Raw genomic sequence first — 15,212 nt, 5'->3', positions numbered from 1 at the left:
CTGGAGACAAGTAGTTTCCCTCCTGTGGTGGGCTTCCATTATCAACTTCTGATCTACAAAGAGAGTTCCTTAATGGTCAGCATTTCCCCTCCCCCATTGTTGTTTTATGGCTCCATGTTGGATGGTGAATTCTTTTGAGAAAGAATTTTACTCTCATAGCCCCATCTTCTCTAGGGACAGAGCTTAGGTGGTGGTTTGACTGCTGTCAGATGTTGTTTTCAACTGCATCACATGAAAATAATTGGTAGTGCCCTTGGCCTTGATGTTCTGCATCATACTCTTGAATCTCTTAAATCCTTAGGGTCAAATTCAAATTCGACCTGCTTGGGTAGAAGCTTTCCATATATTGTCATGAATGACACTGTACTATTATATAGAATATTCATTTTGGAGAGTTTCGAATAAATGGCCATGTTCACTCTTCAGTATGGTGCAATGGAATAATATAATGGAAACCACATTAGACTATGAGTATGAAGACTAGACCTGGCTTTCATTCTGTCTTGTTGCTGGCTGGGCAAGTGACTCACTTTCCCTAAAATGCAGATTCTTCATTTGTAAAACAAGGTATTTGAATTTGTACATTTTTAAAATAAGTTCTTTGTAAATCTAAAAGTGTTGCCATTACAATACTGGAATTGCTTTCCTCTTTGGATGATTTTGTGGTAACTATTTTTGATCTTTACAAATTTTTTTTTGTGGTAACTATTTTGTAAACATTAAAGTAGTATCTAAATGTTGAATTTCTATTATTATTGTTGAAAATAATGCCAAATTTCTATATGATAGCAATAATAGATAATATCATAGTTTCTTAATATTTGCAAAGACGACCACATCATCTTATTTGCTATTATTGTCACAATAAAGCTGTGAAGCTGGTACTGTTGTGACCCCCATTTTACACATGGGAAAACTGAGACTGGAAGAGGTTAAATGATTTGCCCAGGGTCATACAGCTAATAAGTGTTTAAAGCAAGATTTGAACTTGTAACTTCCAAACTCTAAGTCAAGTGCTTTGATTTTCAGCTGTAATCTAGGCAAATGATTGATAACATCCTTGGCCCTCTTATTCTATGTCACATTCTTGAATCTTTTGCAAACTTGGGACCAGATTCAAATTCAACCTTATCTGAAGGAGTCTTCCCATATACTATCATCTGAATTTTTGAAATAATACAATAGTTGGAATGAAAGTGAAATTTTTCACTTCAAGATTTCCTATAAACAGATTGACTTGATTTTTTTTCTGATAGGGTCCTAGACGTTCTATTCACTCTGTACACCATTATTCCATGAAAATGTCATTATTTTTAACTTTGAGCGTGGATCTTTGGTAAATTTTAAAGAGATTGCACCAAGGGATTTTAAGGATTACCTATAGGAAAATGCTATCAAACCTTCATTAGGTTTTAATAAAGATAACTTTTTTTCCATTTCTTCATCTTTCTTATGCAGAAATGAAATGAAAATATCTTTTTTATGAAACTGATTATTTTTTATAAATATCAGATAGACCTGAAACATTCAGTTTAAAAGCAGAGGTTATGTAGATAGCCATGTTGTCCTTCTCTCCCCAGTCATAATGACCTTTACAAACTTTTCCTGTGAAGAAATGTGATAAAACAGTTTACTTTGTATGACCTTTAGTTCCAATGTCTCTTCAGCTCAAAGGACCTTGTGCCCATAAAAACTAGACAGGCCACAGGATGAAGCAATGTTTTGAGGAAAGTCTTGTTTAGACACAGTGAATAAACAAGGAGACTGAGCAGACCAAAAAGCCAATGATAAAACTGGACTTGGAATGTTTTTGTGAGTAGATCAAAGACTATGGAATAAAATTTAGACTATGGAATGTTGGAGCTGCTATTGAACGGAGAACATAGGTCCTAGGCTGGGATCTTGACCATCATCTAAATCTAGGTTCTTAACTTTTTTGTTTGTCTTAGATTTCACTGGAAACCTAGCGAACTTATGATCCTCTTCTCAAAAAAAATTTTTTCAAATGCATAAAACAAAATGAATAGCATTATAAAAAACACTGATTATATTGGAAAATAGTTAAGAAAATGTGTTTTAAAAACCTAGTGTTTCTGATGCTAGGTTAAAACTCTGATCTAGATTGCTCTGAGGGGAGGAATCAACTTATTTCATTTTAGTATATTTCTCTCTCTCTCTCTCTCTCTCTCTCTCTCTCTCTCTCTCTCTCTCTCTCTCTCTCTCTCTCTCCCCCTCTCCTCTCTCTTTCTCTCTCTCAGACATAGTGAGAACCTTTGTTTTTTGTGTTTTGCTTTTTCCATTTTTTTTTAACACCTGAAGGTCCTTATATAAGGTTCATCTGAAATTTGGAAACTGTATTTGTTCAAGACAAATTGGAGATGGAAATGTTGCAATGGCATATTGCTGTACTAATTTAATTAATGTAGTTATTTGAATGGGATAAATACACCTAATTCTCCTTTCTTCCTTAACTGAAATTAACTTATATATTATTTTTGAAAATTTAAGATTATAAAAATTCCATTTTTATTTTGCTAAATTTGCCTAATCCTTACTTCCTTACTAAAACCAAACATCCCTTTTTTTCCCCCTACAGCAGATGTTCTTGCTCCCAGTTCCCTTACCAAAATTGGTTAATGGTATTTAGAGTTAAAAGGGACCTTAGGGATTATATAGTTTAAACATTCCATTTTATAAGTTACTTAAATGAGGCCTTGAAGGTAAAAGGACTTACTCAAGGTCACCTAGAGTGTAAGTAGCAAATTCAGGATTCATAATGCATCTGTTTTTCTTCATTATGTTAATTTTTAATTGTCTCCCTTATTTTTTGAGTTTTTTAATATTTTCAATTATCCAGCATTTACTTTCCCTTACACCTCCCATCCCACTTGGGGGAAAAAAAAAGAAAAGCTTTCTTAAAAAATTGCATAGCGAAACAAAGCAAATTCCCTAGTTAACTATGCATCTTGAATTCATAATTTCTCTTTCTCAAGAACTGGCTAGTATGTTTCATCATCAATCTTCTGGCATTATAGTTGGTCATTGCATTGATCAGAGTTGTTAAATATTTCAGTTTTATTATCATATTTTGATTGTTACTGCACAAATTGTTCTATATTGGTTCATAAAACTCTTCACAGGGTTCACTGAAAACATCTTTCATTTCTTCTTATAGGACACTAATTTAATTTACAGCTCAGTTCTAATTAGTGTGAATAATTAATCCTGTGAATTGGATGTGTTATTTAAATGTGCACTTTATATTCTATTGGGCCTGACAAAATGATCATATTTTACATAATTATAACTTCCAGGAGTGTGAATTTGCATACATGGGACCTCTTCATGGGATTCATAGGTCATAATTTATTCAGTTATTTCATGCACACTATTAATTACCAGGTCTTTGCTACTATAAAAGGTGATGTTAGAAAATTTTTTTGCATATATGAGTCCTTTGTTTTTTTGTTTTTTCCCTTTGACCCTACAATTAGTGTTTTTCTCACTACCACTAATAGCTATGGCATATAAATAACTTATAAAGGTTTGCGTATGGAATTATACCTTTCCCCCCTTTATCTCAGGATTATTGTTAGAATCAGTGAATCTAAATCATGTAGTTCAGAGTAGGTGTTTAATAAATGCTCAGTAGATCACAGATATGAAAGCATTTTAAGAAAAAACACTAAAAATGAAGGTCCACAGCAAATTTTCATGACTTCCAATTAATGATATGATGGACTAAAAGGGTTTAGAAACTTCAATAAATTATTTCACATATGCTAAGCTCTTTGAGGGGAAAAAATCACTACAGTTGTTCAACTAAGTCCATGACTTTTATGCTGTATTTCTCTTTCTAGGTTTCTCCGGGAATTGTGTTGGCTGTGGAAAGAAAGGATTCTGTTACTTCACTGAATTTTCCAATCACATCAATCTTAAATTGACCACCCAGCCAAAGAAACAGAAACACTTAAAGTATTATCTGGTTCGGAATGCTCACGGGACTCTCATGAAAGGCCCTTTAATCTGCTGGAGGGGCTCCGGTTAGTTAGCCCAGTTGGCTCCACAGGATTTTGCCTTTCACTAACTTTGAGGGGGGTCTTAGTTAATGGCAAAAGGATCTGCTTAAATAAACAAAGAGTCCCCAGGCTCTGGAGATGGCCTTTATAGTGGGTTTAAATTTTGAGACACTAGGACAATTTGATAATAATTGCTGCTTTTTATTAGAGATGATTACTTTGTAATAGAAGAATTTAAACAGTTTTAAAATTAGAGTGAAAGTGATGTTAGAGACTCTCCTGCCCAATCCTTTCATTTTATAGATGAGGACTTGCTTAAAATCACACAGAGAATAGAAGGGTCAGGAGGGGAAAACAAATCTAGATTTCTTCCCTTTGGGAGAGAAAATAAACATTTATTAGATGCCTACTGTGTGCCAGTCACTGTGCTAAATGCTTTACAAGTATTTCATGAGATTCTGATAACAATGGTTTTGCTTTTTTTTTTTTTTTTTTTTTAAATAAGTTACTATAGCACAGTGCTTGGCATAGAGTCTACACTTACTAAATGCTTGTTGACTAACTTAAGGCAAGAATTAAGGGTAGTTTCCTATGATCCCTTTTCCTTTCTTTCAAATGTCTAGTTCTCTTATCACTTAACCATCCTTCACAGTGACATTGTGGTCTTTACTTTCATTAGAGAAGTTAAAAACAAACTTTGGGTCCAAGGGTGAAATTTATTATTGATTGTGGTTATCAGATAGGGCTTTGTGCAAGAGTGGCACTAGAGTTGGTTTGTAAAGAATGGGTAGGAATTCAGTAGGTGAAGAGCATAGTGAATTGTGTGAACAAAGAGATGGGAAAGTATGTATCCTTCCTCCTCTCTTCTCCACTCTTCTCCCTAACCATGGCATTTGCCAGTGGAACCAATATCACATTGCATTTTCTCTAGTAAATAACATTAATTGCTTAGCCTGATATGACTGACACTTTATCTCCATAGAAGATAATGTAATCAATACCTTTATACTAACTTTCTTTCAGTAGAGCTCCGGAGCAGGCAGACATCCTCAAGCACTTGTTCTAATTCACTGTTCCAAGCTCCAGAGAGTTCAGTGCCCCCAGCTGCCTTCACAAGTGAGCCAGTACTAGTAGCAAATCCAAGTGTTCTGATGGGAACTCAACTGACAGGTAAATGATTGTAAAAATATCTTTGAGATATTAAATCATTTTCCATGTACTTATTATTATTTACAGGATAAACTAACATATTATCTCTTCTGAGACAGAACTTTAATTGAAAAGAACTACTGTCTGATTTATATAGCATAGTCTTCATTTCAATTACCAACAGGTAGAAAAAAAATTGAATTTTTTGTTCCTAGGAAGTGGAGGAAGACAGTATGCTCTAGGGGAAAGAATGTTGGTTTTTGATTTAGAAAACCTAGATTCAAATTCATATTCTGCTATTTAATACCTGAATGACCTCGTCTTGCTGAGGGACATCATTTATCCTTTTTTGGGGCCTCAGTTTTCTTACCTGTAAAATGAAAGGATTGGACTAGATGGCTTCTGAGTTCTCTCCCAACTTTTTAAAGCTATGATTCTATGACTTTTACTGAAATGTGTTCCCTGAAGGTTAAAAGTCTTTCAAATCAAAATTACCTTATCAATTTTCATAAACTTTAACTGCTGGATAAAAACCCAGGGAGTATAGTGGACTGAGCATTAGGTGGAGAGCTAGCATGATACTTACAATTGAAACAATCCATATATTCTGGTTGGGTGGTGTAGGGGAAAAGATGTACAACAGGTTTGTACAGAATTCTCTCCTATTTTTTAGCCCTGAGTCTATAGGATAGAGAGTCTTACCTTGTATCTGTCATGGACTAAGATACTTAACTATATGAATTTGAGCAAACTTTTGTTTGCCTCAGATTGTCACCTGTAAAAAAGAAAAAATATTGACATCTACCTTCTAGGATTGTTGTGAGGTTAAAATGAGATAGTAATTTATACAGCACTTTGCTAATTTAAAAATATGAATGTTACTAATACTACTACTATTACTATTACTCCTCCTCCTCCTCCTCCTCCTCCTCCTACTATCCTCTTTGGTCATTTGGTCAAAGCCTATTACCGTTTCTCAGCATAATGATTTGAAGTGTGTGGAAAAATACATAGGATCATAAAGGAAACAATTATAAAGAAATATAGCTATCAAAATATATTAAAATACATAAAATATTAATAATTTCTGCTCTAGGACACTTACCTATCTACTTTGCATTGGAGGAATATAGTAATCAGAATTATTTTTGACATTTATTTTTTTCCTTCCATGTGTTGCTGTAAGAAAACCAAAAAAAGACTGACTGTCTCCCTCCTTTCTCCTCAGAAGGATTAAGGCTCTCTTTTCCCCCTTATGACAGAGTGGTGGAAAGGGCAAAGATAAACACAAACACCCAAAGAAACAAACAACAAGTTATTCATCTTTGTTAGAGATGTTAAAGATTGTGCTGATAGTATTAGTGATTTCTAACCTATAGACATGATAGTTTCAGGGTTATATTTTTAAATGGTCTTTAGATGTTTCTTTTCTTGTGTGTTTCAAGAGGTTATAGTGGGTGTATTCCCAGTAAAAGAGCAATATTAATAAATGGTTGTCAAATACAAAGATGCTAGTACATGATGCCTTTTGTAGGTGACTGACAAACCAAATCATTAACAAACATGTATAGTGTAGGACAGTTACTGTATTTGAAAGCCTCTAGGAATGCTTTGTGAGTGCTTATGTTTTTATATAAATATCACTTGGTACCATGTGGTTCTAGAGCTGAGTCAGTACGATTCCCTTAACCATAGGGTGACTCATTTCATTAGTCCTCAAATTAAGTCCTTGTTCTCAAATTAAACACTGAAGAGTCATGGAAACTTATAGTCTCTTAGATAATTCAGTGAGTATGAATAAACTCAGATCCCACAGGTAGTTCATTGATCCCATCTCTTTATTAGGATGCCCTTAGATCCTGTGGCCAGTTCAGGGCTAGAGTAGATTAGGTAACTGAAACCATTATAATCCTTTGCAAGTCCTATCCTGGTTCCAATCTGTGTTCTCAATGGGCAGTTATGGGAAATCACATTGGAGTTGTGGAGCACCACAGTGGCTTTGCATGACTTTCAGACTTGCAGATTAACTCAGTTTGTACTCTTTGAAGCACATATGGGAATTTATATATGTCCTCTCAGAGGAGATGAAATATTACAATTTGTTGACTCCAACCTTAAGAACAGATTTCCTTGATGAACAGCTTATACAGTAAAGTGGGGAAAATGGTCTTAGGTCTAATCATGTCATGGTGCGCTTTTCTCTTCTTTGGTTTCAGGCACTACATCTGATCATCCTCTTCAAATATCAGCAATGAGTCAAGCCGTTTTCAATGGGAAAGATTCACCCAAGCATCAACAGTTAGTGAAAAACAATTTGTCAGTCCCAGGAAGACCCTCGGTATTAGGTAGCTTTGCATTTTTGTGTTTATCCACAAAACAGGTCACATTCAGATCCCAGCCTATGGGATTAGCCTAAGGGATCTCTTTAGGAACTAATAATAGTAGGACTGATAAATGTTCATTTGTTAAAGAATTTTATGTTTTGGATTGTGTCAAGTTCACAGGTATTTACTGAAGGTGATGTACTATGGAGCAAGGACAGAATGGTATGGTGATTAGAGCTTTAGATTGAGTGGTTTTGGATCATAGATCTTGAGCTGGATAAATCCTCAGAGGACATTAAGCTCAAACATTTCACTTTACAACTGGGGAAACAGAGGCCCAGGGAGATGAAATGACTTTCCCCATTCAGGTAGTAAGCATCAAAATTGGGATTTGAATCAGAATCCTCTGTCAACAGAACAGTGATCTTTTCACTGTGTCACACTTTACTGGCTGTAAAAATTTGGTGAAGCTCCTTCCTCATTCTGTGACTCATTTTCTTCAGAAGCAGAATAGTAAAATGGTTTAGAAGACCTTTTTTGGACTTAGGAAGATTCAAGTCTTGCCTCTAACACAGTAGCTATGTGGCTAGGGTCAAGTCACTTAACCTTTTACTGACCAGACAACTATTGAAGATCATAAATTACAGCTGAGTTTACTTACCAGTTTCCCTCTGTGGAAGAAGCTTCCCTGTTGATGAAATCACCAAGGGGTATGGATATATATATATATATATATATATATATATATATATATATATATATATATATATATATATATATATATATGTATGTATGTTTGTGTATGTGTGTGTGTGTGTGTGTGTGTGTGTGTGTGTGTGTTGGGTCTGCACCTGTCTCACATAGTCTCACATGAGAAAATTTACCAGTTGTTGATTTTATTATCATTGTGCTTGTGATAAGATGCAGCCTCTGTCTAAGAGGAACTTATCTCACTGGACATAACAAACATATATGCCCACAAAACCACTAGTGAATAAAAAACAATGGAAATGATAGCAGAACCCTATATTATATTAAACAGGCTTTAGATGGTATGAAAGAGTTAGGAGGAAGGATAGATAAATGTAGCTGGAGGGGAGGTGGGACTGAAGTTTAGATCTAAACAATGAGTTAGATTTGGAGAGGAGTCAACTGAGCATTTTATTCAGGGAATCGCTTTGAGCAAGGGGGAGATGAGATCAGTGTGAGCATGGGATGAATGAAGGTCGAGAGTAGAAAAGGTGCATGTTAGGGAACAAGTAGGAAATCAAATTAAATAGGGCCATTAAGGCCATAGTATATCCCATAAGCGAAGTACTCTAAATTTTTAAAATTCTTAGGTCTTTTGTGACTTTTAGTGCAACAGTGCCAAAGGGAAATAGGTGGCAAATTTAATTTAATAATCTTTAGGGCAGGTAGGTAGCACAATGGAATAAGGAAGACTCATCTTAATGAATGTTTAGTCTCAGATATAGCTGTGTAATCCCTGAGAAAGTCACCTAACCCTGTTTGCCTCAGTTTCCCCATCTATAAAATGAACTAGAGAAGGAAATGGCAAACTACTGTAGTATTTTGATAAGAAAATTCCAAATGAAGAGTCAGATACAACAGTAATGACTTGATTAAAACTCAGTCTCAAATCCTAGATATTTATTTCCTTTGGAACCTGAAATAAATTTTCTGTTCTTTCTACGTAGGATGAGTACTATATTGGTCTAGATATATTGGTCCCACAAAATATGCAACCATCTATACTGTGATATTATTGAAAGGAAAAAAAAATACAGATTGGATTGATGCAGTTTCTTAATATGCACCCTCTTCTTCCAGCTTCACCTCTCCCTCTTCATCTTGGATTTTGTAATTAGTTCATTTGAAGGGATACAAAGTCTACCTCCTAGATGGAGCTTAGCCTGGGTTGAGATCAAGGTTATCAGGGTACTCTAATCTAATATAATCTTTCTTCTGCATCTTGACTGATGAAAAGTTCCATAACTTCACCTTTCTGGAGACCTAGGAGCCAGCAAGTTCTTGCCAGGATTGAATTTGGAATGAATTTAATAAAATGAGATAAAACTCTAACCTTTATATATACAAGATGGAAGAGTAGCTATACTGTTGTAATAATTTATGACTTAACAAGCAATGTGAATTAATAGTATGACATTGCATTCAGAAAAAACTAATGAGAATGTAAGGCCCATCAATAGAGTCATAGTGTATAGGATTAAGGACATGGTGATTTCACTGCACTTTGTCCTGATCAATGCAAAATGTCCCAAAATGAGAAATAGTGGGTTCCCTATGTCTCCCATTCATTTAGGAAAGGCTGGATGATTGCTTAGTTTATAGCAATACTTATGTAATTTATAGATAAATGGAAATGGATGGTATTTGAGATCCTCCCAACTTGAAATTTTTGGGATCTATACTTAAACACTAGAATTTCAGTGAGCTTTTTTTTTTTTTTTTTAGGGGGCTGAGATTGACATATTTCATCAATTTTTTTCTTTATATTTCTAGAATATTTCCTCATTTAGCTTTAATGCTAAGCATCAAGCCATACTGGTGATGTCATACTAAACTTAATAACTAGATTCCTTCTTGATAATTGTTACATAGTGTATCATTGACATTTTATTTAAAGCCTTTGGGGTTTGGGTAGGACCTTCCAAAACTTGTACTTTACTTGCATATGTTGTAATAACAACAATAATAATAGCATATATATATATTATATATATACACACACAAACACACATCTATAAAATCTTAAAGTTTTCAGAGGATTTTGCATAAACTCTGTGAGGTATTTTCTTTATTTTCCACTTTCTTTAAAATTAATTTTATAATTATAACATTTTGACAGTATATATGCATAGGTAATTTTTTACAACATCATCCCTTGTACTCCCTTCTGTTCCGAATTTTCCTCTCCTTCCCTCTTCCCCCTCCCCTAGATGGCAGGCATTCCCATACATATTAAATATTTTATAGTATATCCTAGATACAATATATATGTGCAGAACTGAATTTTGTTGTTGTTGTTGTTGTTGCAAAGGAAGAATTGGATTCGGATGGTAAAAATAACTTGGGAAGAAAAACAAAAAATGCAAACAGTTTATACTCATTTCCAAGTATTCCTTCTCTGGATGTAGCTGATTCTGTCCATCATTGATCAATTGGAACTGGATTAGATCTTCTCTATGTTGAAGATATCCACTTCCATCAGAATACATCCTCTGTGAGGTATTTTCTATGTTTGACAGATGAGGGAAATGAGGTCGAGAGAGGCTATTGGACTTGCTTTTGCTCATAATTGTATACCTACTAAGTGTCTGGGGAAAGAGTTGAATTCGGGTCTTTCTGATTTCAAGTTTTATATTCAAGGGCAGTGAGATGGCTTAGTGAATATAGCATTGGCTCTGGAATCAGGAAGAACTCAGGTTCAAACATTAGTTCAGACATTTGAACTGTGTGATCCTGGGTAAGTCACTTAACCCTAATTGCCTCAATCTATCTGCCCAGGCTCACTTTCTCACTAACATAAGGCATCACAATAGGAAGTTAGTGGAAGACATAAGATATATAGTCATATCTATCTAGTCATATGCATATAGATAGTACAGTAATTAGAGAGCTAGATTTTGAGGTAGAATTAAGTTCAAATCCTGCCTTAGTTGCTTTCTAGCTTGAAAGCTAGAAAGGTTTGAAAGGTTATGAAACATCTCCATCTCATTTTCCTTAATTGTAAAATAGAAATAAAGGAAGCCCCTTTGTCATAGGGTTATTTGACAGGATCAAAATGAGATAACCTATAAAACTCTTTGCAAACCATAATCCATTTTATAAATGCAAGTACACACTGACTCACCTGCTTTTGATGCTTTGAATAATTCACTAGCTTTCCTCCTTTACAAATGTCCTGCAAATCTCTCATTGGGGCATGGAGGTGATCCGAGGCTGGTGAAGGCTGTACCAGTGGAATGAAAACTCTGGCAGATTATACAAAGTTGCTAAGATCTGGCTACTGATATTCCAAAGGCCAGTCTCGTTAAATATGGAGAAAATAATCACCAGTAGTGTGACTGATTTATGATTAATTTTACAATAGTGGTAACCCACAGCTTGAGAAATTAACATTTAAGTAACCTGACTTAGTCACCAGAGTGTTGACTATTGCCATACCTCATGAATTTCCTCCTTGAAATATTATTTGATGGGAAGCATACATGGAGATCTTCTGCCACCTACTGGTGAAAACTGGTTGAATAAGTTTATGAGCCAGCTCCATTTTTTTTTTTTTTTTTTTCTAGGAACAGCTTGAAGTACTACAGTCTCTAGACCTAGATTTATAAAATGGGTGGATATATATGTGTGTGTGTGTGTGTGTGTGTGTGTGTGTGTGTGTGTGTGTGTGTGTGTGTAGGGGGGAGGAGATTAAAAAACACATGACATTTATTATTATTTGAAAATATACCCGATGCTTTTAATTTAAATCAAAGACATTTATATGAAGTCAAACATCTGAGCCTTCCATCAGCTCAGTCTTGTAATGTCAGCAGTCCCAAACGGTTTAAGGCCTGCTATCCGGAATACAAAAAACAAACACAAATCTCCCTCAAACTCATGAAAATGCTGAAAAAGTTTGATTGAAGCTTTTTAAAAGTGCCAATATTGTTAATTCTAAATGTCTTTTAGGCACTTTAACCAACTCGGGGCCTCCCAAGAAACGCCACAAAGGATGGTCTCCAGAGTCTCCATCAGTTATAGACCCATGCTATACACAGACAGGTACACACAGGATGAAAACTGGTAAGTGACAGCAGGGCGATTTTACAACAGTGGCTTTGGGCCGGATGAGGGGGGGGAGGGGGAGAAGGAGAATTCTATATAATATTCTATTGGGTTACCAGTGAATGCTGGGGTTTGGTGCATTCCCTAAAGAGAATTCTCATCAGAGCTCATGTTGATTATAAGCTTGCTCATGAAAAATAAACCACTTAATATTAATAATAATATTTATAAAATGTTTTAAATAACTTATGAATTATAATTGTTGTATAATAGTTATAATTTATGAATTAATGAATAGTAACTATTAAATAATTTACAAATAATTTATAAATTTTTAATTTATATTTGAATTCTTTGTAGGAGACAAGGACAAAATCAGTTATGTTTTATATAATTACATATTGACTCATTATTATGCTAATCTTATATTAAAATGGAGGAAAGAGTGGCACAGTACAGTTAGTCTTGAGTTAGAAAGACTGGAGTTCAAGTTTTCCTTTGTCATGTGTTCACTTTGTAACCTTGGCAGTTCACTTATTAGTGCCCTCAGCAACTCTCTAAAACTATTAGTTACATTGTAATTAAAAGTGATTTTAAGTTGCATTGTAAGTTATACAAATTTCCATTTTGCATTTGTGGGGGGAGTTTTCTACATTCATGAAACTGGGGCAACAAGGTGATTGCAGTGTATACAATGCTAATCCAGGAGGCAGGAGGACTTGAGTTCAAATATGTACTCAGACACTTATTAGCTGTGTGCTTCAGGGACAGTCACTTTCCTTCCTCCTACCCAAAAATACATTGATGAAATCATAGATTTTGACCTGTTTTCCTCTTCCCCCCAACCAAATGATGATAATTAAGGCAGAACATCAGTCTGAGAATCAGGAGATAAAAGTTTGAGTTCTGACTGTCGCACTGTGCAGGCTTGGAAAAATCACTTCAGCTATCTCAACCTTAGTTTTTAAAATGTCTATTTATGATCTTGTGACTAGAAAATAAGCATAGTAATGATTATTTTTTTAATGTCACAGAATCCTATTGAGGAAAGACTTTTTGAAATACTGAGAAATTTTTTGGAAAATGTGATTCTTATAAGCCCTCATGCTATGAGAATAAATAAAAGCTGATACTTAAAAAATTAGTGGCTAGATTATGCTATCTATAAAAGGCCTCATTCAGATGGCAAAAGAGGTCAAGCTGTTGCTATGTGGGTTGGTGTTCTTTTATCTTTTTCAAATGCCCTTTTGAGTGTGTTTGACCCCTTCACTTTAATGATTGCATTTTTAGACAGTGCAGGAGTGCCCTGTCTGCCTCAGACAGGTTTGTTGGGACCAGCCACAATCTCGTCTCCTGTGGTAGCTGCTGGAGAGCCTGTTTCTGTTCCTGATAACTTACTGAAAATATGCAAGGCCAAGCCTGTTATATTTAAAGGTAAATATACCAGCAGACTCACTTGGAAGCTGTTTTGAAGAGAAATGAATGTATTCTTACAGTTATAAAACAATAGAATATCAGAACTGGAAAGAACAACTGCACAAAGTTGACTACAAGCTAAATGTAAATCCACAATATTGATGAGCAATATGACATAGCTATAAAGATTTCAAAATGTATAAATGGCATTAATAAAATTATAAAGATCAAAACAGGGGAGATAATAGTGCTACCGAACTCTATACTGCTTAAAGTGCACATAAAGCATTGGGTTTTGGGATGCTGTAAGTCCAAGGTATTATCTGTAGTTGTTAATAGGTATGGTAGATCATTCCCCAGGAAAGAGGGGAGATTTTGGGGAGGCAGTGCAACATCTCTGCTACTAAATTCCAAATATAGTTCTTAGAATATATTATGTATTTAATAAATGCTTGTTGATCAATGGAGACTGTAAGACAAGTATTAGCCTTAGTGTTAGCACTTATTCCCATCCCCAAAGGATAGAGATCCCCCAGGAGTTTTTTTTCTTGCCAATAGCCATGTGGTTCCTTTAGCGCTGCCCTCTTGGGTGTTATCAGTTATCCCTCCACTAAGCATTCTCTAGTGGAGCTTGCTCACTTCGGGGAGCATATGATGGAGGCAGATAACATGTGTGAGCATGGTGTTACTGATTTTGGTTTGTTAATAGGAGAATTACTTGCCAAGGAAACAATTCTGTTTTTTTCCCCAAACCCAAAACACAATAATGGCACTACTTAATTTTAGCCTGTGGAATCTTTTGGTACTGAGAACCCTCTAAGATTATGCCATTTTAAGTAAAAGATAGAAAATTGAAAAGTGAAAAATTATCCTATTGTAGCCTCTCCTTTTCTTGATAATCTCTCTTCTTCCTTAGAAGTGAAAGGCCAAGGTTTAGTTTAGAACAGGATGAAAAAACTAAGATGGAATTCATCAGAACAGAAGAATGAAATGGAATTCAGGAAGAGGCAGAGCCATTCTAGTTGTTAGTAATCTCTGGGCCTTCAGCTTCTTTATTTGTTAGTCCTTCTGCTCCATCCTAAGTCTTAAGACATGATTCTAGAGAGACCTCTTTGTCTGCATCAGGTGTGCAGTTAACCTGAATCTCAAGGCAGGTTATACATTTCTTTCTGATCTGATGAAGATGAATAAGAACCAAGGAGACCCTGATTGATTAATTGCTATTCTGGAAAAACTAAGCAATCAATTTAGAATATAAAAGTCTCTACTCTTTAGGTGAGCTTGAATCTGAATTTGAATAATCTGAACAGAAATTCTTATTTTATTAACTTCACAAAGATTGTTGTGGTTAAGTACCTACAAGTTGCTTTTCTAGTCATCATGCAAGATACAAACACGAATGGGGTAAGCTTTATCGAAACTTTGCATCAGCCCCTATGTTAAATGTAGTAAATGCTAAATAAATGTTGAATGAATGGAGAAACGTTCTCTGCCCTCTGGGTATTTT

At 35.1% G+C, this 15,212-nt stretch overlaps 1 protein-coding gene across 7 annotated transcripts in view; it reads left to right on the top strand.

Moving 5' to 3' along the window:
• The window catches only part of GREB1 (growth regulating estrogen receptor binding 1), a 189,578-nt gene that overhangs the window by 96,117 nt on the left and 78,249 nt on the right, over nucleotides 1-15,212 (top strand). For 6 of the 7 annotated variants that reach the window (XM_074287207.1, XM_074287208.1, XM_074287211.1 and 3 more), the window contains exons 5-9: nucleotides 3,861-4,043; nucleotides 5,043-5,189; nucleotides 7,385-7,513; nucleotides 12,194-12,307; nucleotides 13,580-13,723. In XM_074287207.1, coding sequence (XP_074143308.1) covers nucleotides 3,861-4,043; nucleotides 5,043-5,189; nucleotides 7,385-7,513; nucleotides 12,194-12,307; nucleotides 13,580-13,723 — 717 coding nt within the window. The remainder of the gene's footprint in view (nucleotides 1-3,860; nucleotides 4,044-5,042; nucleotides 5,190-7,384; nucleotides 7,514-12,193; nucleotides 12,308-13,579; nucleotides 13,724-15,212) is intronic. The other variant, XM_074287209.1, reaches the window with a different exon arrangement.

The sequence above is a fragment of the Sminthopsis crassicaudata genome, chromosome 2 (genome assembly GCF_048593235.1).
Source record: "Sminthopsis crassicaudata isolate SCR6 chromosome 2, ASM4859323v1, whole genome shotgun sequence".
In the NCBI taxonomy this organism is placed as follows: Eukaryota; Metazoa; Chordata; class Mammalia; order Dasyuromorphia; family Dasyuridae; genus Sminthopsis; species Sminthopsis crassicaudata.
The sequence above is the reverse complement of the archived record's forward strand: the minus strand, read 5'-3'. Positions and strand labels throughout refer to the sequence as shown.